This window comes from Thermobia domestica, chromosome 8 (assembly GCF_964235325.1).
Source record: "Thermobia domestica chromosome 8, izTheDome1.hap1.1, whole genome shotgun sequence".
NCBI classification, from domain to species: Eukaryota; Metazoa; Arthropoda; class Insecta; order Zygentoma; family Lepismatidae; genus Thermobia; species Thermobia domestica.
Genome location: NC_137461.1, coordinates 66,037,315 through 66,062,041, shown reverse-complemented (window position 1 = coordinate 66,062,041; position 24,727 = coordinate 66,037,315). Strand labels below are relative to the sequence as shown.

At 32.5% G+C, this 24,727-nt stretch overlaps 1 protein-coding gene across 23 annotated transcripts in view; it reads left to right on the top strand.

Annotated features, from left to right (window-relative positions):
• Positions 1-24,727, top strand: part of LOC145692973 (muscleblind-like protein 1) — a 1,077,958-nt gene that overhangs the window by 1,010,999 nt on the left and 42,232 nt on the right. For 12 of the 23 annotated variants that reach the window (XR_014132673.1, XR_014132672.1, XM_081768588.1 and 9 more), the window contains 2 exons: positions 12,028-12,252; positions 16,711-16,791. The exons of 6 other annotated variants lie outside the window; for them this stretch is intronic. Coding sequence is in view for 14 of the 17 variants with exons in the window: in XM_081768588.1 (XP_081624714.1) it covers positions 12,028-12,252; positions 16,711-16,791 (306 nt within the window). In the remaining 3 variants the exon portion in view is untranslated. The remainder of the gene's footprint in view (positions 1-12,027; positions 12,253-16,710; positions 16,792-24,727) is intronic. 5 more of the 23 variants (XR_014132674.1, XM_081768584.1, XM_081768583.1 and 2 more) reach the window with 2 other exon arrangements.

Below are 24,727 nucleotides of genomic sequence, written 5' to 3'. Positions count from 1 at the left end.
TTGTTTGGGAGCTTTGCCATGCAGAAAGAGTAATCAAACCACTGCTCTGTATTTAATTTCGTCTATTATTGCATCTTTATCCATTGCAACATCTGCAAAGGAAAGTTACTATAACATTGCAGTTATATTTTGCAGTGAACATACACGAGGTTATACCTAATTAATTAACAAATTTGTAATCTATGTGCACAATTTCTACATGAATAAGGAAACTTTTCCGTTCGTGTGTGCATGTTCATATATAGACACAAATAGAAGAAATCTTGAGGCACTTTCGCTGAAGCTTCATCAGGTAGAAAGGGAAGAAATAAATAAAAGGAAATGTACAGTAATTGTGGAACGTTAGCGATAGGGCTGTCAAGTTGAAAGTAGTTGAAGAACTGGTTGATCGATAAAAGTATAAGGGATAAAAATAAATAAATAATGGAGAAGAGAGAATATATATATATATATATATATATATATATATATGACAAATAGAACAGAAAGTAAAGTGGTTATATGCGATTGAGACAAGGGAGCGATTTGCTGATAGTGTCCTTGTTCTGAAATATGCAGTGATTCGCTTTGTTTTCTAAGACAGATAGGTGAATAATATGAGTGTTGCAATCGTTAATGTGAGTAGAGTATCGCCTACATATAACATCGGACAGTGGTTTCATTGAAGAATATAAATAAAGTTGGAAGTATCGGAACTAACTCGTGTTGGAATGTTGGAAGATCAAACTGATATCAAATACAGGGAAAAATTTTACATCGTTCGTTTCTCGCATTTCTTCGGTGGAAGTGTAAGGTGTTTCAAGCAGCCAGTTTTCGTAATAAGGTTGGAGTGAGAGGCAGGTTTGAAACTTCAGTTGAAGATTGTGTGGAGGTCGGGAAAGGTTTCGTTTTCAGGTGTGGTGGCGATTATTGAATAAGCAGGTTTGTCAATGTCTTTAGGAATGAAGACTAACAAGTAGACCTCACCACTTCGCCGTTGCGTTAGCAAAAGGAAACAACTACTGTCTAAATGTAGGGTTGAATATAAGACACTGACAAAAATTTTAGCTGCTAATGAGCACTAGAAATATGGAAAAATGAAATAGGAACATGAATGTGGAAAAGCCAAGTACAATATAATTTGATAGTTGCAAGACCGATATTTTTTCGAAATAGATTGAGGAACAATAGTTATGACTTCAACTATGTAAATCGAGTTAGGAGAAATGTTTTTATGGCATTCCAGATCATGGCCGCCATCTTGAAATCCGCCATATTGGATCGACGTCAACGTTTTCAAATGGAAAGAGGGTCATGTGAGGTATCAATCAACAATGATATTTTCCACCCAATCTCATACACTAATTAGTTTGTCCATATCTAGAACGGTTTACAACTTACAGTTCTTTTGAATGTTGAAAAATTCGTTGTTTGTAGCAGATAACAGATAACTACAGTGGCGATGAACATAGTTCTAGAGATAGCATTCTTACAGAAAAAATTACGGCAATGCAAGAAATGAAAGTCTATTTGAAAAAGTTGACATCGATCCAATATGGCGGATTTCAAGATGGCGGCCATGATCTGGAATGCCATAAAAACATCCCTCCTAACTTGATTTACATAGTTAAAGTCATAACTATTGTTCCTCCATCTATTTAAAAAAAATATCGGTCTTGCAACTATCAAATTATATTGTATTTGGCTTTCCCATATTCATGTTTCTATTTCGTTTTCCCATATTTCTAGTGCTCATTAGCAGCTAAAATTTTTGTCAATATCTTATATTCAACCCTACTCTAGGACAGTAGTTGTTTCCTTTTGCTAACGCAACGGCGAAGTGGTGAGGTCTACTTGTAAGATGGTCGGTTGTTATTGAATGTAAACATTCACAATAGATTATTTTAGTAGTGATTGTTTTTAATTTCGTTTCATTCTTCTTTTCTTGGTTGAACTGGTTGCGGATAAGAGAAGGGAGATATTTGGAGAACAATGGCTACAGAATCTTAACTCGTTTGTTTGTTAAGTGACAGTATAGCGTAACAAGTATAAATTTTCTGAATGGCGTTTAATAAAAGTGAGGGTGGAAAACAAGTGACATAAAAATTTTTCACATTCTTATGTGTAAGTAAGTATCGAAGCATTCACTTTTAACTTAGATGTCATCTAGGGAGTATGATAATGACAGGTGAATTTGACGATAACTTTTTGAGGGCTGTCTGAATAATTCCAATACATCCGTAATTTATTATAAAAATGTTATCTATGAATCAAAGCCAAATGAAAGCTTGATAGAGAGGTGAAAAGCAGAAAATTTGTTGTTGCAGTCGTTCCATGACTATATTGACGTAAAGAAGGAATGTGCAAGTGCCCGTGATTTCTAGGGACTGATTATTTTTGAATGTGAAGTCACTCATTATTAAGACAAACTAGACTAGTTATATTTGGAACTGTGTGTTTGGTTTCTAAGGTTCGGGAAATGATGTATGATGAAGCTACTCCATCTATGATAACTAGAACTATATGTAGTAGTAGAGATTCGTCAGTAATGAAGTGAATAATGAATACAAACGAAATAAAATAGCTTGTTCTCTATTCTTTATACCAAATGAGAAAGAAATCTATCAACTATGGATACGAAAACGTCTGCTTTCAGAGCTGTAAGCTGCCGAAACTTTGAAAAATGAATTTTTGCAACCCGTCGTTATTAGAAATTACAGAACTTAGCTTAAATGGTCTAAGGAATTACTAAGGAGTAGGCGTAGTGTCTCCGGTTTGCAAACCAACCGTGCCGTAGCTACACAACACATTTTAGAAGATTAGGAGGTGCATTAGAAGGATTTTTAGCAGTTACTCAGTGTTTTCTTCAAAAATACGTTGTGCAGTACAACAACGCTGATTCCAGAAATTACAGAAGAATTGCATCTAAATATTCATGTCCGTGAGCTATTCCGTACCTACGGAACACATTCAAGAAAAAAAAAGCCGTGCACGGGAGGATTTCCAGGAGTTCTTTAAGTTTTCGAAAATTCGTTGTGTAGGTACAACACGGTTTTCAAACTCGGATATTTAAGTAGAACTTGCGGTAAAACTAATTGGACGTATAGAACACACAAACTTTTAATCTTATGTTGCCAGCAATGATGAGTGTATCTACTCTTAAATTTCTCATCAATATTTCAGACATAAATCTCGAACATTCTTCATCAGGATGTTTTAGGCTAAATTCTAACTATATTGGTTATTCACATTTTATATATATTCATATATATTCATATATTTCATGAATATATATTTATATATATATTCATATATTTAAAATTTAATCTACCACTGTTCTTGAAAAGGTAACAAGACAATGTATGGTAATGTAAAGTAACTGTGTCCCGTATATTATATACGACCCTAAATATTGGTGAGAAGTTTAAAAGTAGAAATTACTCATCACTACTGGCACACATGAGGTTAGTATTATGTTGAGAACTTGTAGCAGACCATTTAAAATAAATTCCATCTTTTTCAAGTAAGGGCGCTTGTGGAACAGATTTTCTGCAGCTACAGATTTGGAAGGAGGCTTTTTTCCATCTATGTGTCCATTTTCCATCCATCCATCCATATATATATATATATATATAAAACTTTTCTTTCATTTGTTACACATGTTTCGTAGTGTGCTTCTTATTTTCCGCAGTTATTTACATATTTTTTTAAAAAGACGTGTTCAGTCTTAATTAACTATGGTTTTCACAAAATATATTGTAGTTCTTTCGTGTGTGAGTATGTGCGTAATGGAATAAGGAACTTGCATTAAGTTATAACGTAAATATGCACATTTAGTTGTATGTGGATGTCCATATGCACGTTTATCTTTGGACACGAAAGGTATAAATTAATACAATTTTACGAAAATGTCTAAACTTTTCAAGATAGAATAATTTCATTGTTATTTACCTATTGAACACATTGATGGGACATGGAATTAAAAAGAGAGATTTCCGTGTTTGTGGTTTGAGAACTCAACTCAATAAAATATTAGAAGTATTGATAATCTTTATGGCTTGTTTTTAAAATAATTTGTAATTGGAGAGAGGGTGGTCGTGCTGTTGAGATGGAATGGAAAAGAGAAACATCTTGAATATTGGCTGAAAATACAATGTAAACTTTTATACCGTTACTTATATTAACCATCTTTATCTGTGGAACATATATTCGTAGGGAACAGAAGTAAATTTCAGTAGTTTAGAGACACTTTGCAATCAAAACGAAGTAAAAGTATTTTCAAGAGTAGTGCATGAAGTTTTCTTTTAATTTGTCACAAGTATAATTTCAAAGTAGTATTTAAATACTGTAAACTTTGTTCATAAGTCTTGTGTATTGTGTGATCCATTAAATTAAATACAAGTACAATAGTATTTATTTGTTAATGTATTCTTTTCAGGGTTTTATGTAGGTAAAAGTTATTGTATGCCTTTGTAATATTTTTATTTTAATTTCTATTGCTTTTTTTGTAGTATTAATAATAATACTTGATTTGCAGCTGCCTGCTTTGTGCAGCAATATCTTATCCATTTGCTACAGCTTCAGTTGAAGTAGTAATTGTTATGCGTGCGTGCGTGAGTGTACGAATGTATGTATGTGTATGTGCGTATGTATATTCTGTGAGAGGTAGTGTAATTTCTTGTTTAATTTTGTCTTTTCTGTTTTTAATAATATTAATTTTTTGATACATTTATAATTAAAAGTACTTCTTATTGCATTTTCTTTTAGCAATCCAGTCTTTGTATGTACGAGCAATTATATTTTGTAGCAGTCAAAGCACTTTTTAATTCATTTAATATATTTATATTTTTTTTAGATTCAGTTATTGTTAGTTTATTTTCTTATATTTGGTTGGAAATAATGTGAATTCTGATTGTTGTTAATTCTTTCTCTCATTTTTTTTTTCAACTTGCATGTAGTTGCTAATTTTTGTTACAGTAACAATTTTGGTTCAGCTTTGCTGTTCGTATCTGTACAGTATGCGAAAAAAGAAAATGTAGGACAAGATTGTTTCTTTCAGATGATAATATCTTTTTCTTTTCAGAAAGTTTGCTTTTCTTTTCTTTTTTTTTTAAACATTTCTTTTAACTAAGTCTCACAACTGTAGAGCAGGGTAGCTGAATAGTGATATGTTATTAAATCAGGGAAGAATTAATAACTTGTAAAACAAATAAGCAAAGTTATGTAGTATTGTATAGTTTTAGTAAATTTAAAAAATATACCAAACTTACTTTTTTTTCAAACTAACATCATCAATAGATTTGTTTTATTTAAAAAAGAAACAAGCATTAAAAAGTACAAAGAAAAAAATCTTAAAGGAAGTTTATTTTTACTTAAGAACATAGTTAGTATCTTAGAATTTTTTACAGCATGAAGCCAGGCCAATAGGTTAAGGTGGTGGCAACACATGGGCAGTTGTAGTTTGTTTTTCTTTAATTCTTCACACCCTATCATTTTCTGTTTTCACTATTAAGGAGTATTCTTCCATTTTTGCCAAGTGCACTTCAGAGCTTGCTGTATTTTCAGTAAACTATTATGTCTTATTGTACTGTCCTTCATTGCCACATTTGTAGCTAATAGTTTTCTTTCTTGTGATATAAAAAAGTTAAACCTAATTTCTCCCGTCCTGCTTTCAACCTAGGAACAAAAGAAACCATTCTTTAAACTTGATCTTAACTCTTCTTGTGCTACTTATAAGTTGTATATTTTTCTACCTGCCTATTCCCTATACTTTGCTTATTATGTTTTTCTTCCTTATTTAGTATCCTTCGAAGTACGTTACGTTTCATAAAAAAAAATCTGTAAACAATCTGTATGCTAATGTAGTATGGAAGGATTCATGTGGGATGCTCCGTGTTGTGCGCGTGTGAATGTGTGGAATGAGTGGACGGTAATTTGTGTATCGTTCCCGCAGATGTTTAAATATATAGAATTGATGTTTACTAAGATCGTAGTGCAATAAATATTCTTTTTTTTTTTTAATTATACCAAAGAAGGGATTAAAATTAATTAATACCATTACTAGAATTGCTTCTGTTGAGCTTTTTTTTCCCCTTTCTTTTGAGCTAATTCATGTAAAAGAGGTGATCGCTGTATATATATATAATATAGGATGTCCCAAAAGTCCCCTGACATAGAGTAACTCTGTTATTATCAGAATTACAACAAAATGTACAAAATGTAAGTAAGAGCGGAAATCTCGAAATATGATGTTTTCAATCTAAAGTGAAGGATATTTTTTTTTAATAATCGAACGAGCCATTTGAGCTGTACTCTCTTCATGCGCGAAATGTTAAATGAAAATGCAACGTTGCCATTTACCTGGACCCACAACATAAGTGAATGAAGTTATTGTTTGAAGTGGAGGATGATCATCGACATGTTAGCGTAAAAGACAGTAACTTCATTTACGTATGTTGTGGTTCCAGGTAAATGGCAACGTTGCATTTTCATTTAACATAGGGTGGATAAAGAGTGTACAGTCCAAACGGCACGTCCGATTAAAAAAAAAAAAAAATCTTCACTTTAGATTGAAAACATCATATTTGGAGAAGATTTCCCCTCTTACATTTTGTACATTTTGTTGTAATTCTGATAATAACATAGTTACCCTATTTCAGGGGACTTTTGAGACCCTGTGTATATATATATATATATATATATATATATATACAGAAAGTTATAAACATGTTTTCTTAACACATTCTTCATTAACAACTTCATTTTTATTAACACATTTGTTTCCTTTAGCACTTGTATAAGTTACTCCTATCCTTCTTTAACATCCTATCATATCCCCTTTTGTTATTGCTTTTTTTTCTCTCAAAAACAGTAGCGTCATCTTAGTTAAAGAACAGTTATTTTTTTTAAAGTCATATGAGGAGTATCAGATCAAGCTTTGAAAAATGTAGAGCTTTTGTAGAATGACAATGAGAACGATTGACTGAATGATCGTTTAATAATAAATTCAGTGGAATGTCTTAACGTAAAAACACTTGGAACTAATCATGCTTTAGATACGCTTGTTTTCTTCCGTAAAAAGCAACTAACAGAAATTTCAGAAGAAAAAAGCGTTTTTAGAAACTTGGGTCTATAATAGAATTTAGTGTTTAAAACTTAAATTTCTAAATGATAAAGAAAACAAAAGGTGTTTTTATTCTTTTGTGAAATTTTTTAAAAAATAAAAGTATTCGAAAGTAAAGATAAATATCTGAATTCATTATGAACAAAAATACAGTTTTAAAATTAATTTTGCTTATTTTTAAGTGTGATTTTCTATTCACATACATGTTCTCAATGTAATATATGATAGAAGACTGTCAGAAATACATTTTAAGAAACAAAGCGTTTATCTGATAATTCTGTAGATGATTGAAATTCATTGTTCAATGAGCCAGGCAGAAACACATTAAAAAGTCATCCTGTGTGTTGCACACTTCAAAATTCAGATTTTTAAATTAATTATGATAGGAATTAGTTTCAATTGCGTTATGATATTGTGTACAATACGATATATTTTCCGGCAATTCCCAGATAATTTTGTTCGTAAAACAGTCGTACGTTGTGATACCTGTAAGTATTCCACTTGTCTTTGATCTCTTTTCACCAGCACTGAAAGCATATGCCACCGACAATTATAAAAGTTCTCTACATCCTCCTCTGTTTTCTGTTTTAATTCTGATATTTAATTTTATTTTATTTTTAAAATCTTATGAAGATATTCATGAACCAGATCACAGACAATGATGAAAATATTAAAAGCATACAAGTGTATATTACTAAGGATAAAATAAGACTGTACATGATTCAAAATCTTCAGAATACAGTGCGGTAAATATGGTAAAATTACGTTCTCTTTACATTCAATTCGTTACGGGGACAGATAGCCTCGAAGCTAATAGTCCCCGTTAAACCTCAATAAATTAATCAATCTTTACATTCAAGAAAACTGTATGTATATATAGTGGTCCATTCATTCCAAAACTGAGGAAATAAAATTAGAAGATTGTTACGAATTTTTGCTGATGATTATGCGCGTAATTACGTTATATATACAGGGTGGGCAGATCAATCGTAATACAACGTTGTAATTTGAAGTCATATTTCATGTATTTGCGCAGATTTTGACCTGGTTATACTAAGTTCCGCGAGCCTTTGCGAGTTGACTTCATTGGTGATCTTTCCATTGACACCACGACTTTTCTGCATTGCCCTGTTCTGGGCCTCTCATGAACCCAAGTGCTTGTGGCGATGCGTCGTTCGATGGTCTTATCACTTGTATCAGCTATTGTTTATACCTAAAATAAAGAAATACGTTGTAATTCGTCATATGGCCTATCGAACCCGGAGGTTCAATGCCGCGTTCACAAAAATTCTCCATTGACTTCTATCCTTAGCCAACTGGATCCAGTTTCTACTTTGTATTTCTATTTATGCGAGATTCATCGTAATATTGTCCTACCATCTGTGCTTAGGTCTTCCTAATGGTCGTTATTGGATTTCGAGTTAAAACCTTGAAATCGTTGCTACTTTCTTCCATTCTGGCTACATGACCTGGCCACCTAAGTGTCCTAGATTCGATGACCCTGACAATGTTTGGTAAACGATATACAACGTTGTAAATTATGAAGTTCCTCGTTATGAAGTTTCTGCCATTCTCCATTCTCATTCCTCTTGGGTCCGAATATTCATCTTAGCATCTTGATCTCAAATATTTTCAGTCTATGTTCTTCCCTCAGAGTAAGCGACCATGTTTCGCAACCATACAGCACCCACATGTGCATGATTATCGTTTTATATATTTTAAGCTTCAACTTTCTCGACAGAATTCGCGATGAAAAAAGGTTTTGAACTGAATAATACCACGAATTTCCTGCTTGTAGTCGACATTTAATTTCTTCGTGAATATGGTTGTGGTCTGTTAATAATGATGCTAGGTATTTGAAAGTATTCACTTTATCGAATGCATTTTTTGATATTTTAACGCATTCGTAACTTGCAGTATTACGATCTCGACGGACTTGATGTATTTAGTTTTCTTTGTATTTCGAAACCCAAATCCCTGCAAGCGTTTAATAAGACCTCTGCATTTCTTTCTATTGTTGTTCTATCATCCCTTATTAAATTCACACCATGAACATTCTTGTTAAAGCTAATATGTTTTATCCATATTCGTGTACTTTATCATCAAGAGTGAGAGATACAGAAGGTGTTTTAGTTTGAATTAAGCTTTTTCATTGTAATTAAGGTATTTGTACGCTGTAAGATTGTATGTTAGCTCTTTCCAATGGTCTAGAGAATTAAAATTTGAATGCGGTACGATGGTTCCGTGTCCACCTTAAGCTGTAGACTAACGTCCAATGCCTCAGTGCTAAAAAGATATACCAACAGTAAACAAATAAGTAAATGAACAACGATTGATGTTCCAACATAATAAACCAGTGTGTGGAATTTGAAATGAATAAATCAGGATTTTCCAATCCAGAAAAATAAGTTACTTAACCAGATTATATTTAATGTCCTGTTTGGTGTTCACTGTTACCTTCCTCAGCAGATGTGGCGAACTCACGTGCAACGCATCTCATTTCGTATAATTTTAGCTGGCAGCACTATATCGCGTGCACGTTACATTTATGTGATTTTAACATATCTTCGGCAAGTGTGTAATTATCGATGTTTAACGTATAACTAACAATTAACCTTTAATCGTAGATTTAAGATTATAGATGCGTCTTCACAAAGTGGCTATTAGAAATAAGATTATATTATCATTAATAAATCTTTTGACCTCATCTTTGTTTACTGTGCACACAAAATAGTAGAAAACAACATTATGAGAAATGAGATGAGTTGCACGTGGGTTGCCCACATTTTCTGCGGAAGGTGTCAAGAAGTATAGAAAGAGTGCATTAAATATTGGGCGCAGTAAATAGAAAAGTGCGTTTATAAATTAATATAAACATACGTCAGTTCATGTCCTTAAATAATTATTCTAATAAGTTTGCTTGTCTTTTCTGGGTGTTGTGCTCCAAAGCAGGTTCTGGCCAGTTTACAATTAGGTGAAGTCTTCTCCGACATAAGTCACTTTGTGTTCTTATTGTCTCTAGAAGGCAACAATTATCTTGGTTAAAATAATAATATCGGTAATTATATTTCTGAACCACATACTTAGTAATTTCTCAACTGCAGCTAATGTATAATATTTCAAGCAACATATGCGTGAATGTTATGCACATATACGTTGGTATTCTTTAGGAGGTCTTTGCATGTTACTAGCCCCAGAATAAAACATCTGAATTTACCTTGGCGCTTAAAATGTTAAGTAGTCAAAAGATCTTTATCGGTCGTCTACAGAATAGGTAAGAAAATCCGTGTCCACCGTAGCGAAAGAAGCTTAAATTTTCATGCTTTCTTTCCAAGAAGAATTTCAGCCAAGAATGTTTCTTTTGAAAAACAATTCAAATCTTAGCTCTTTAGTGTGTCCATTTACAAGTTCTCTCCGACATATGGTCTTTAATGTGATGTAAAAGAAAATCATCGTTTCTTTCAGTTTGAATAGTAGAACAGTTGAATATAAAATAGTATAAAATGTGTTTGCTTGTGTTTGGCTCATTGTACGAAAGAAAAAGCTCAGAATATATTTTGTTACTATTTATTTATTTTTTGAGTAATCGAGCACTATATCTGAACAGTCATTTGATATAAATTTATTTCTGATAGTCAAATATTAATTTCTTTTATTTCGTTATGGCCATTGAACATGAGTATTTTTTTTTTTTTTAATAAAAAAGAAAAGATCTCAATGTTACCACCTTTTCCCATTCCTTTTTCCAGCCAATTTCATCCTTGGTCCTTTTATGTACCTTCACTATACAACAGATGTTAAGATTGAAGGCTTGAGACTACTGGATATCTACATATTTGCTCAAAGAAGGTAAAACAAAAGAGACAGCAAGCGGGGATAAATGGTGGATTTCATCAATTTTCTTCTTTTACATTGTTGATTGTGAATGTGTTTGTTTCACTATGTGTCTCCCTTGTCTGCATAAGATTCTTCAGATGGAATCAATCTGTGAATATGTAAGCTGGAAATGGTCTTCAGTTCAGCTTCTGCTTGCTGTTGAGTAGCTCTAAAATGGCTTGTGCTGATGCGTAGGGCAGTTACGAAACAATAAGGTTTCTTGCTAATGTTTTTTTGGTCTCCTCAATAATCTAGATAGATCATCATAAAACAGGCCTTTGCAATTTAGCTTACTAGCATTGACAATTATCTAACATTTCAAAATGCTTCATCTAGAGTAAAAAGACTTCGCAAATCAAAATAAGTACTTGGAGTACTTATTTCATATCTTGATCAACTCTAACATAGGACAGTTCTTATTTTGTAACTAGTTCACCCTTTGTATTTCCTCTGATCTGATCTTGCTTTAAATTTAAGCTTAAATTAGTTACTGTTTGCATATTCTATTCATATGAAAGAAGACATACAAGTATTTAAGGACATACAAATGTGCTTCTTGCTCCCAACCTCCCATCATTTTTAAGTTTTCTCTTTTGCTTTATTTTAGTATTGCCTATTTCATATCCTCCACAAAGTTTTAATTCTTGTTTGTTGTGGTTTTTTGATGTTCTTCCCTTTCCTATTTAGTTGATGCACCGTAAAATTATCAATTCCTGTATTTCTGCTAAGCTGTTCCTGTGGATATTTATATAATATATATATATATTTTTAGAATATTGCTTTGTACAGTATGTATAAATCTTTCTCTTCTGTGTATATAAATATAAATTCATTGAGTGATAAATATATTTTATATATATTTATATAAATAATTTCTAATCCCTGTTGGAGTAGGAAAAGGCTTTCTTTTGCAGCACTCAAAAAAAAGTAAAAAAAAAAAAAAAAAAAACCTACCATGTTTTATTTCCCTTGAAACCTTGTTTACCATATTACGTGTTCCTTTACCCCATGGCTGTAGTTGTAGCGTGCTTCATTCATCTCTGCTATAGGTCTGTCGTGAGTATCAACGAGGGGCGTGCAAACGTGCCGAAAGTGAGTGCCGCTTTGCCCATCCCCCCGACACCGTGACGGCCAACGAAGACGGCACAGTCACGGTCTGCATGGACGCAGTGAAGGGGCGATGCAACCGCGACCCTTGCCGCTATTTCCACCCCCCTCTGCACCTTCAAGCCCATATCAAGGCTGCACAGTCACGAGTCAGCGCTGCCCACGTGGTAGGCATTCCACAGAGCCCTTGTGCTCTCTCTGCTCTGGGCTGTGTGTTTCACTGTGTCTGTTCTGTCTTTAGCATTTGTTTCTTTTTTTTTCTTTCGTAGATAGATACTTAGATAGATATTTTTAAAATGAATTATTTCTTTTTTATATTTATTATTATTATTATGTAGCTCTAGTAGAACACTGTAGATTTCTCTTTCTCTATTTCTGTCTTTTCTCTGTCTAGCTGGCAACTGGGTATTTTGTTTCATTGTAAATTTATCATGCCATCACCAAGATATACTTTTACCTTTCCATTCCTTCTTCTTTTGGAATAAGCATTTGAAAAGATTCAGTTTTAAAATTCTGTACTAAAAATGTAATTCAAAATATCATTTTTACTACTTCAAATATTGAATTTAAAAAAAAAAAAAATAAGAACTCTAGATTTAGCGTTAAAACTTACTTTTTATGATAATGCTTATTCCAAAAGACTTTTAATGGGCAATAAAAAGCTAAGTACATGTACAATCCGTTTTACCCAATTATCCTTGATATATTTCCCCTTTCCTACGCTGACAAGCCCTGCGCTAAGAACCGCCATAGTTTTTGGGCCCAGTTGGCCATATCCTCTGACTATGCTGCATTTCCTGTAGGGATCTTGGGATGCTGAATTGTTTTTTGCCAATTGCACAGCTATGACTTTTTAAAATCTGCTAAGCTCACTCATTTCCTGGCTTTAGCCCACAATGGCACTATTTTCTATAGCTCCCTTTTAGCCACTGTAGAATTTGCTCTTTTTTGCCCGTGTACACTGCATCAATGCCACCCTCTTACAAATTCTGGCCAAAATGACAAAATAAAATCAGAGTGAAATACATTTTATGTCAAAATTTATATTCTTCGCCAACCTAAGTGATAGGAAAAAAGTTAAAACAAACATAATTGTGCTTTGAACGAAAGAACTGTCATCAAATAATCGAAAATTAGCATTTTTAATAGAAAAAAAATCAATACATACTTACAAGATATTTAAGATTTATTGGAAATAAATCGTTACTACCAGCCTGATCCATTGTTTCGACTGTGAACACGTTTCAATTAAAGTGATGCATCAAAAGTTGGTTTTCCCTACATCAAGATACCAGATTTAAGCGAAGGGCTTGTTAGCATTGGATGTTGCTGTTATTAGCATTTGTTATACTTGAGAAGACCTGGCAGGTTTGATAATAATTGTGAAAATGAATTACAATTATATATTAAAGGTTTGTTGTATAAACTGCACTGATGTGATGTATTTTATACGTAAAGGGGTTGTTACTTCTATTGTTATCATGTACTATGTTTCTCCATATATTGTATTCCGTAGTATGCCTTAATAATAACCTCTCTTTCAGGATAATTACGTGGAGGCATTAGGTGATGTATGATAAAATTGCAGTAATATTCGGTTAAAAAGAAATTCTTGCTGATATTTGCAATTAAAATTTTAACATTCACCATAGCTGTATATTTTCATATTTCAATGCAAAAGGTGTTTTAAAAATACTCATAAAAAAGCAATACTATGCAAGAGTAGGAATGCCATTTCGTTTCCGTTATCATGAAAATGACTTAAGTTATAGGTAGTGCATTGTAACTTTTGGTAAGTAGCATTTTTCCGAGATGCTAAGTAGTACAAACCTTCCGAGAGTTAAAGCCAATGTCATCTGAATAATTTGTTATACCGGTAAGTTGTTTTCACTCTTTTTCCCGTACTCGAGAAACAGCGGCGTCCACACAATATCAAATATAGAAAAAGATGGAAGGAAGAGCATGACTGTTAATTAAAGCTTAAACTTATCGGTAAGAAAACTTTATACTACTAGTATTCCCTTTATGTAATAATTAAGAGATATTGAAATAAATTCAAGGTCACGGAAATTACGTTAAACGGTGCTTGTGTTAGATACTGTCGAAAAGCATGTAGTATATAGATAGATTTTGTAAAGCAATTTACTGTCGTCATTAAGAACAAAATATTCGTAACTATATATTTCTAAGGTTTTCGTTTCGTAGGCTCACAGCTGCATATGCTGAAGCAAACTAAATTCATGATTACGTCACTTAATTGATGGCACACTATGAAACTATGAAAGTAGTAAAGTTCCATCTTATATTTTGCGGTAAGAGTAATATATATTTGTAGAACACCTCCGGATTGATCATAAATCCCTCATAGAGAACTGCAAAACAAAATGGAAGTTAAGAGAAAAAGGTAATTTTCTTTGGAGGAAACTATTCTCATAAGAAAATAATCTGGCTTAACTACAGGGAATACTTTTCTGTTTTAAGTGTAATCATAAATATTTACCATTCAAGGACTGAAAAGTTTGGTTCATTTTTAATCATAATATATAAAGCATACTGACATTTTTTTTTAATTAATAGCTTCAGATATTACAGTAAAAGTAATGAACTGTGTTCAGTATCATTATTTGTAGTGTCATTGGATTTTATTTCAATTCCATTTAAAACAAGATACATTCCAGTAGTTTTGTCATCATGTACTCTGTATGTTCCACAGTGCAAATATATCCACAGTAAAATGTTTAGCAACTATTATTTTTTAAGTGTAGTATGAACTTATTGCCCAACTTCAAAAGTGTTGTCTGTTTAATCTTTCGAATACAATATGCGCGTTTCAGCAAGTATTCGAATCCTCGGTCTTAATGACTTGCGAACTACAATATCTACAAAGGTCACTGCATCTTTTTTCTCGAATTTGAAAACCTCCATTAACAAGTTTTTGCCAAAATAATTGTAGCAAATCATTTAGTCAGTGGTATTGACGATGACATTAAGTATGACAAGTGAAGATACGTAAATGCGAACTTCGTAATTTTGTTCCGTACAGTATTCAGTGCGTATATAGGTGTGGAAACTCAATAGTTAATTTTCTTCATTTTCGCCTAATAATAATTATTTCAAAGTAAGAATGTTACATATGGTATTTATCGTATTTATCAGTGTTGCAGAAATGTAGCATAGACTAGATTTGGTTTTGTGTAATAAAGCCATTATTTTCCATATCAAGTTACATTTTATATTTCCTCCTTCCTTCAAAAAGAAAATAGATCGTAGCCGCACATTCTGTTTAATTGGTGGCTTAAAAGTTGATTGTTGATTAATATTGGAGCAAACTTGTATCACCTAATGCCTTCACGCAAGATCATGATGCGGTGAAGAGGAGATAATTGAATGAAAGTTATTATTATGATTTTTGGTTTAATCATCATCTCGTGCATACATCATATTGTTCACTGACTTAACCTTTTTTTATTTATTTCTATCTCTCACTTGTTTAAAGTTTTACCTTTTCCCATCATTCATTCATTTTGACCACACCTATATCCTTTTCATCATCGACATAGCTAGTTTTCGTTTCTTTTTTTCACGCTGTAATTGAAGTATGCTTGAGTGCTGAACAGTTGCCAAGGTGCTTTGTTTGTTGATGATTGTTGTTGTCATTGTTGTTGTGTTTCCTTGCTTTACAGGTGTGCATGCTGCTACAGTTACTGTAGGTTATGGGCATCATATCACCATTCTTATATTCCCTACTGTTACAAGGCGATTGACTTGAAGTGGGATTATATTTTTATTTTACGCGCAACTACTGCGATTATTATCGGATTACATACGAAGTACTGTAAATCGATCAATATCGTGTTTTGAGTTATGTTTTCGCATTGGAAAGTGTGACTTAAGATTAGAATTAGTTCAAGAGCTGGAATAAATGTCGGCAGATACGTTGATTAATATTAAGCGAATTAAATTCCCGACGCTATTTATATATGTATCAGTTGCTGTGTATACGTACAGGGAAAGGCGTTGACTTGTATATTTCAGTATATATATGTGTGATATTTTAAACCTGAAACGTTTATGCCTAACGTGTACACGTTCACAAGCCTGTGTAAAATTTTAGATAGTTATATTTTTCCACTTAAAAAAGGTATAGTTTTCCTTCCTTACGTAGATTTGAATTTGTAAAAATGTATTTTATTCGATTTAAAATACAATAGGTTGTGAAGACTAGCTTCCGGAGAAATGAATGCGTAATTGGTTTTCACCTCTCGTCAATCTGCCTGTGCCAGTTCTATTTCAGTAACATCAAAGAGCGCTGCATGTTGTACACCTCTTCTACTGTATTTGTTATATATATATATATATATAAATATATAAAAAGAGACAAATTTTTACCAACATCAGTTGGTTTCACAACACTTATGTGCTCTCCTGTTCCGTACAATGACTATCATTTCATGCCAGTGCCTTATTTTTCTTGTGATATGGTTGCATACCATAATTGGTCCATATTTTTATTATTACCTTATTAATGGTTGCTATCTTTTTATTATTTTCTGATTTGTTGTGCTCATTTTCTTCCCACTCGGGCCTACCCGATGCTTGGCTGCTTGTCTGCCTGCTACTAATAGCCCGTATCCGTGGCAACAGTTGGCAGCGTGGAAGTGGGGAAGAAACGCGCCCGTGACCCTAGCGATGACCTAGCGATAATGGTACAAATGCTTTGCATGTCCTTTTTTTTTCCTGAGTAGTTGTAGTGATTGAGTATATTGCAGGGTCACATGACCAGACGATCATTTAAAAAGAAGCAGAATAGCTTCAATTGCGCTATTTGAAATTTTCTTGTTTGACAAATCGGCTAGCTCCACTTCCAAAATTGAACAATAAAATGCCACATTTCGCATATATACATAAACATATTTATCCATAGAGATACTTAGTATCCATGGAAAGAAATGCTCCAGGGTCGTTGAAAGAAGAAGAAAAAATATAATTTGGGCTCAAAAAATGAATCGCTTTGTTGCTGTTTCCTGCTATTGTTCTTTCTTTTTTTTTTTTAATTCCATTGCACACCTTATACCTTCTAATTGTTATGTGAAGTATTATTTACCTCTTGACGAACAAGTCATTGTTAATGATGGATTGGTATTATATCGCGTAAAGCCATGTGTAATTTTGTATGTGCTATATATCCATTCAAAAAAATGCAGTTTCAGGCTTGCAAACTCAGTTAATTTTCTTTCAGCTGATGCTGAGTTTCTGTTGCAGTATGTTTTATATATATGTATATATATAAAACTACTTCTTTTATTATTAAACTGATTTGTTTGTCACATTAATTAGAAAGTTGCAACATTATACATGCACTGTTTTTTTGAAATTGTGCTTTATGTGTTGCTCCTGCTATTTTAGTATTACCAGTCCCCTTTCTAAGTTTTTTTTTTTTTTTAATTTATTGGCAAATACATACATATATACACACAGAAATATATATATATATATATATATATATTGTTCTAATTGGCAGTCAGGGCAGCAATTTGCATTTGTCCATGAAGCTGCAAATATTTGTGCCTTAGTAGTGTAGTCTTGGAAACAACAACAAATATCTATAGAGCCTATCTGAAAGCTTTAGAATTCAATGGAGCACTTGAATATTTTCACATTTTTTAAGCTTGTGCTTTTTTTATACATATGAATGACATTCCTCTGTTCTTCCCCCTCTCAAGTTTGTATTTTGATTCTTTTTTTTTTTTTTAATACACGATTAGTGCTGCTAACTTTTGTTTATTCTTTTTTTTTTTCCAAAATGCTTTCTGTTTGTTAACCGAAAGAGGGGACAGTAAAAAAAAAAAAAGAAGAAACCTGTCATGTGATCGTGCTTTATGCTCATTTAATATGTATCATGCACAGTATACTTATTATTCAGCTTTTGTATTGAGAGTATATAGAGTTAAATGAGAAGATTAAAAGTTGGTTGTAACAAGTAGCATTGAAACTGATAAGTAGAATTTTTTAAAACAAGTTGTTAGCATGTTGTGACAAGCCTGAAATTCTAGTTCTGCTTTACATATTTTCTTAATTTAATTGAGAAACAAAAAAACAAGAATTAAAAACAAAGAAGTAGCATCTAAACTTGATTTTATAATTATGCTTCATGTCCTCCCCCCCCCATAATTTGTTTGTGCGTGTGTGTGTGTGTGTGTGTGTGTGTGTGTGTATGCATGAAAACAAACAAACGGTAATAATGTACTTAATAAATTGCATATAACAACAAAATCCTGTTATCACAACATTCTAGCAACTTTTTTTCATATATATATATATATTTTGGACTCCCTTCTATTCCTCACACCTCTTATTTGCAAATTACATAGAACCTTGTTCAAAAAAAGATTATTAATTTTTTTTGGGGGTAAGTGAGATGTGTTTTACCAAAATGCATGTCATGCTTTTTGACAGTCACATGTTAACTAAGGCAGAGAATGCTGGGATACATAAAACATTTGGTGATGGAGAATTTGAGATTTAAAAAGATTATTATTATTTTTGGTAGTCTTCTTCTTGATCTGTACAAGTCAGTGAGCTTTGCTATTAGAATCTTTTTCCGCATTGAAAAAAAAAAAGTACCCAGCGTAAAAAGTAAAAATGGGAAAGTAGTGTCTAAAGTATAAGGACATGTCAGTAAGTTCCTTAATACGTGAAAACCAGTATCCAAGTTCTTCTCTAAATACTTAGCTCCATCGTTTTATTGTATATTTAAATATGTGCATTCCATAATTACGGTGAGTATGTGTAATACTGTAAATAGATGTGGTTAACTAGCACTTTTTCATGCTTTTGAAAAGAACATTAATAAATTTACTGAATGTAATGAAAGAAAAATATGTAATTATTTTTTTTAGATAAAAAAATATATAAAGGTTTTTATGTATTACTGATGATAGTCGTTCAATGTTTGGCTATGACTGTTCTATAGAATGTTTATAGAGATGGAGTAAAACTCGTGTAAGTTGAAGTAATCAAAAGTTATATAATATTTCCATCATAGAAGAAAAATAGAATCAAGTATTTGTTGATTGTTGTTGTAAACTTAACCCTGTTCCTAGTAAAGTTCTAAAAATAGGAACTTTGATCACTATAATTATTAACAAAATAATTTTGTACCAATTACATTTGGTAATTATTACCAAAAATAGTAAAAGGATAATCGTTTCTGGTCAAAAGTTAATAGTACACTTCAAAATTTCATTAAAATGAAATACTTTCAACTAAAAAAAGGGAAGAAAAATGTCTTTACCGAATTAAGTTGACATACAGTATTTTCTGATAAAATGTGACAAGCATCAGAACTTCATAATTGCTTAAATTAGTTAAGATACGTTACAGTAAAATGTGTACCTTCATATGTGTACCTTCATTCAGGAGCAGAAAGCAATAAATGCAAAATTCCGTTGACATGTTTCTATGTTTTGAAGCAGAACCAGCTTTAAGTTTCAAATCACCAAAACATAATACTTGTGAAAAATCAGATTAATCGTTTCAGTAATTTAGTAATAGAAAAATGTGTTTTTCTAATTTTCAACTGGATCCTTACTTTTGTGTATGAACCATAAATTAAATGCAGTTTATTCCTTACGAATTACTTCTCAAACATATTTGACTAAGCCATTAAAGCATTAATCATAGTAGTAAATATTGATGAATTCGCGAGTATATATTTTATTATAAAAAGCTTCTCATAATCAAGCTAGTTTGATGTTAACTCAATTTTTTTCCACTATATATACATAAGATCTAGGCGAGGATCTAGGTGTTTCAAAGCAACATCGACAACGTTTGGGAAGTGATTCCTGACATCAAGATAAGACAAAAAGTATAGATCAACCTGGCTGCACAAAAGCTTCCGTTCAAAGTTACAGACTGCCGAAAAATAAACTGTGAAGGCCCGTAGGTCCAATTGGAACTACGGACCTACCGAAGTCGGGTCAAGACTTCACTTAGGAACTAATATGTGGGCTATCCAAAAATACATGTTTCAGAATCCTGCGGTACTCACGCAACAATTTGTATAGAGGGAGTTTGGGTACGGATATATAATTTGAAATACTTACCAACTACCTCTGTAAAAATTGTTGCTGCAGTACCGCAGGATTCTAAAACATGGATATTTGATGCGGCACATACTAGTTCCTAAGTAAAATCGTGACCCGACTACAATAGGCCCCAGCTATGCACCTTTATTATTATTATTATTATTATTATTTATTTATTTATTTTTTTTTTTTTCCTTCATGATTTCGGCAGTCTATAACTCCAAAAGGAAGCGTTTGTGCACCCGGCCTGTCTATACTTTTTGTCTATCTTGGTGTGAGGAATCACCTCTCAAACGTTGTCGGTGTTATTTTGAAACACCTTATATATATAAAGGAAAGGGAAGAAAAAAGATCAATAAATTAAGAGCTTTGCTGTGTCAAAATAAACATACTCTTATGTGAAAACATGGTAATTAAAGAATGTTAATTAATTGTTATGAAACTAATTATTTTTATAAGAATTCTCTATAATGCTGTTAAGAAAAAGGGAAATGGGACACAAAATTTTTTTTTTTTTTAAATTATTATTTTAATTATCTAGTACCGTGAAGTCATAACGGAGATGTAACTGAAATTGTGTTCATCTACATCTATTGTAAGAAACGAGTAACATTCTTTTACTCATATCGAGATTCAATCATTACCGTAAAGTTATAGAATCTTAACAAGGCTATGCCGCTGTCAGTTAAAAAATTAAAAAGATAAATAGTATTAATTGAGCATTTGTTATAGAATCGCATTTTGTATACTCTTTCCTAAATATATTTACTGACAAAGGATGCAAAAATTTCTCATTCACGCCCAAAATAAAAGAGGATAGTAACTGAAACCAAGTAACTGAACAATTTAATATTCACTATGCAGATGTCAGTGTAAATACATATAATATGATAAGAAAATAATAAATACTTGGCTTCGATCTAATGTAAAATAAAGGGAAGATACATAGTTTTTTTTTTTTTTTTTTTTTTTTAATACAGATGTGAACAGTACTTCAAAAATATAATTTTCTATTATAAATCAGAAATCTAAATGAAATATTTATAGTTTAAATTCAGATAAGAATTCATGTTACACACCAAATTTAAAATTCGGAAAACAGATGTTGGAATAACAGTATGAGACGATGTGATATAATGTTACGAACAAGGAATACAATCATAGTTCTGAGACTGTAGCAGCCTAGTCCTGTTGTATCATTTTCGTGCTATAGTTCATAATAACTGTTCTACGTGAACATATGTATATATGCTGCTTGTTTCAATCTAACAAAGTTTGAGTTACACTTGCTCGTCTTTTGCTTTCAAATTTTGTTGTGCTTTCAAAAAATAGCATGTGCTGCAGAATTTTCTTTTCGGCAGAATACCGAAAGAAAGAAAGAAGAAAGTAATATTTCGTTTTGAATAATAACTGCGAAGAAACTGTTGCATTGGAAAATATTATTGGAAAGTTAGGAATTAAAATCATCATTAAATATGATTAATTGTGGCTTCCAATTAGAGGATAAGTAGGTTTCCAAAATTATGTTACGGACCTTAACATTTCTTACTCCTTGTATTAGAAGAATTGTCTGCCGTCAAGATGTTTCTGGGATCCGAGGATATAATGATGGCCTAGGATCGAACGTTCATCTCATTGCACCAATAAAGTGAAACATCAACTCCACTTTCCCGTAATGTTTGGAATTAGGAAAAAATCAGATAAATAATATTATCAGCTGCTTATGTATACGAAAATAATTTTTTTCCGAATAAATGTAAAATGTATGGAATAAAACATTAATTTACAATGTAAAATTGGGTAACTGAAAAATTTCACAATCAAATGAATGTAATAATCGTATAGTCTCAGTTATGTGTTCGTCATGTGTAGCATATAGCTTGAGAAATTCTCTCCTATGCATGTATTTAAAATAAACAGTATAGGTTCACAAATAGAACGAATAGATGAATAATTGATGCATGCACATTTCGTGTACGTTTTGAGGTTCCATTTCCGTGGGAACCGTATAAGCCATAATAGTGAAACAGAACTAATAAGTTAAAAAAAAAAAAAAAAAAAAAATAGAAATGGACAATACACATTGCATTTTTTTTTAAATAAGCGACATGATTTACTTTCAAATATAGTTTTGAAAAAGAAACGTAGTAAACAGATATTTACAATGACAGGAAAAGCGACTAATAACTAAAATATGAATAATAGATAAAAATGAAACAGTTATGGAGCGTAGATATTCGAAGTATGAGCTTTGAAGAATGAGTTGTAGCGTTTGGTTGCTCGTATCGACGCTCTAAAAAATAAACACACAAGAGTTGAATTTTAAAAAGAAATGAAACAAAAAAGCAAAATCACATTTATTGTCTACTGTAACGCCACACTACATCGTAGTGTCCATTGCTTTTTATGACATTTGTGGAAGGCATCTTGCATCATAATGCGTCCACCGAAAGTAACGCCTTCGGTGATCGTCTTATACCACATATAATCATCCTTTTTCCTTTTTGGTAAAGAGATCATAATCGCACGGGCTTATATCAGACAAAGGATGATAGATATTCTAGTATCGTACATCGCCAGTGGTATGAGAGATCCATGGCAGTTTCAACAGTAACTCTCACATTATCATAAAGGATGCTGGGGTTCGTTGCCAACAGTGCCATTAGTTTCTCCTGACTGCTTTACGAAGACAAGTGTTTCAGAAGATAATCGTCTACTCTTGAGATAACAGCTCGTCACCCCATGGATGTCATGGCACAAGGAACAGCGTCATAGCACCTTGTACAGAGTGCATTTACGGTGGTCAGCAAAAGCTGATAAGCTTCTATTAATTTTTCTGTTATGTAGTTCGTATGAGCGAGTCCAAGTTTCGTTCATAGGATCCTTTCAAATATGTTGTCACCTTTCCTAAGGACATCAGTTTAACAAATGCTGTACAATAGAATAACTTTGTGTCGTTTTTCGCACCTCGTAATTCTGTGTGTATCCAGCACGCTGCCATTTTGCAATATCTAAGAATGCCGTGGAGCATGGCTTTGTGGCATACGTATATTTCTGCTGCTAAATCACACGCAGTTCATCGGCGATCAGCATTCAGTAAGGAATTGAATTCTGTGTTTTAAGCAGGGGCGTCAGGACAGATATTATTCTAAACGGTATTCCATCCTTCACTGACTCATTCAACTATGCAACATGCTTCATCCAGTTCCTAAAAGCGGTCTTGTGCAACGTTATTTTTTATTCCTGTTCAAGTTTGGTAAACGTGTGGCATCATCATCATAAACATCATGGCGTACTTTCACTATTTTCCTACACTTGACGACTCGCACAATGCAGTTGATTCATATACAGTTGTCACTACTTCTTTTCAGGATCCATTATCAACTTCACGAACCTACAGCCATCTGACTCACGTCGTGTTAACGTGGCAGCACTTGTACCCTAATGTGTATCATTTCCAGTCCCATGTGTTTATTTATCTATTGCAGATATTGTCATCACATTGTAATTGGATATTTTACTGATTTTTACACGAGTGCAGATTTCCAGTTGGAATGCGCAATTGCTGCTTTAACGTAATTACAGTGTATTTTTAACAACAACAACAAAAAAAAAAAAAAGTTATTACATTTATTTATATATTCATGTTGTAACTGCTTTAGAGGTTTTCATTTGAGAATTTTCTGTAGTTTTCTTCCTGAAAAATAAAGTAGATTAGTATTTTCCAAGGTAGTCATTCGAAAGAAGTTTGTTTTCTTGCACAAAATCAATAAATATTGCTTTTGAAAATAACAATCTTCAGTATTCATCGAAAATCAAATCATAATTTATATAAAATGCTTAAATATTACCTATAAAAACACAGACACACACACACACACACACACACAAAAAAAAAAAAACTGGAATTCCAGAGAAAGTGACCGGTTAAGTCCAGTTAATTTTGGAAATTGTAAAAAGTCACATGATGCTAAGCCAGGGAAATAAGATGGCGAGTGAAATTTGGAATGGATTTTTGGACCATGATCTCACGAATACTTAATGCTATTCCAGATTCATGTCTGTAATTTTCCACCAAGAATGCAATACATACAGTTAATTGGACTGCTACCCAGTTGGGCACATATTCGCACATGCCAACACCATGCAATTAACTGGACTTCTACCCAGTTGGGCTCATATTCGCACATGCCAGCTCACACTCAAATGCTAGTGGATGTGTTATTTATACCTCATAGTATTGGACTGTGCACATTCCTGGAATTAAATTGTTATACCTTTATATAGTAAATATTCTTCGTGCAGTCATATGAAAATCAAAATATGAACTGCTAACGTGGCTGTCACACATCGTAAAGAATATTTACACATACATCTCTTTATCTTAAGATAAAAGACTAAATTTAAAACGTAGTAAAATGTGGAAGAAAATAGATGAAACTATCTGCCTGCCACGTTGGATAAAATAAAATGACTCCCCTGACAGATTGTTGGACGTTTTCTTACCTTTGACGTTTTTCTTTTTATTCTCTGCGGAATCTATGCATAATCA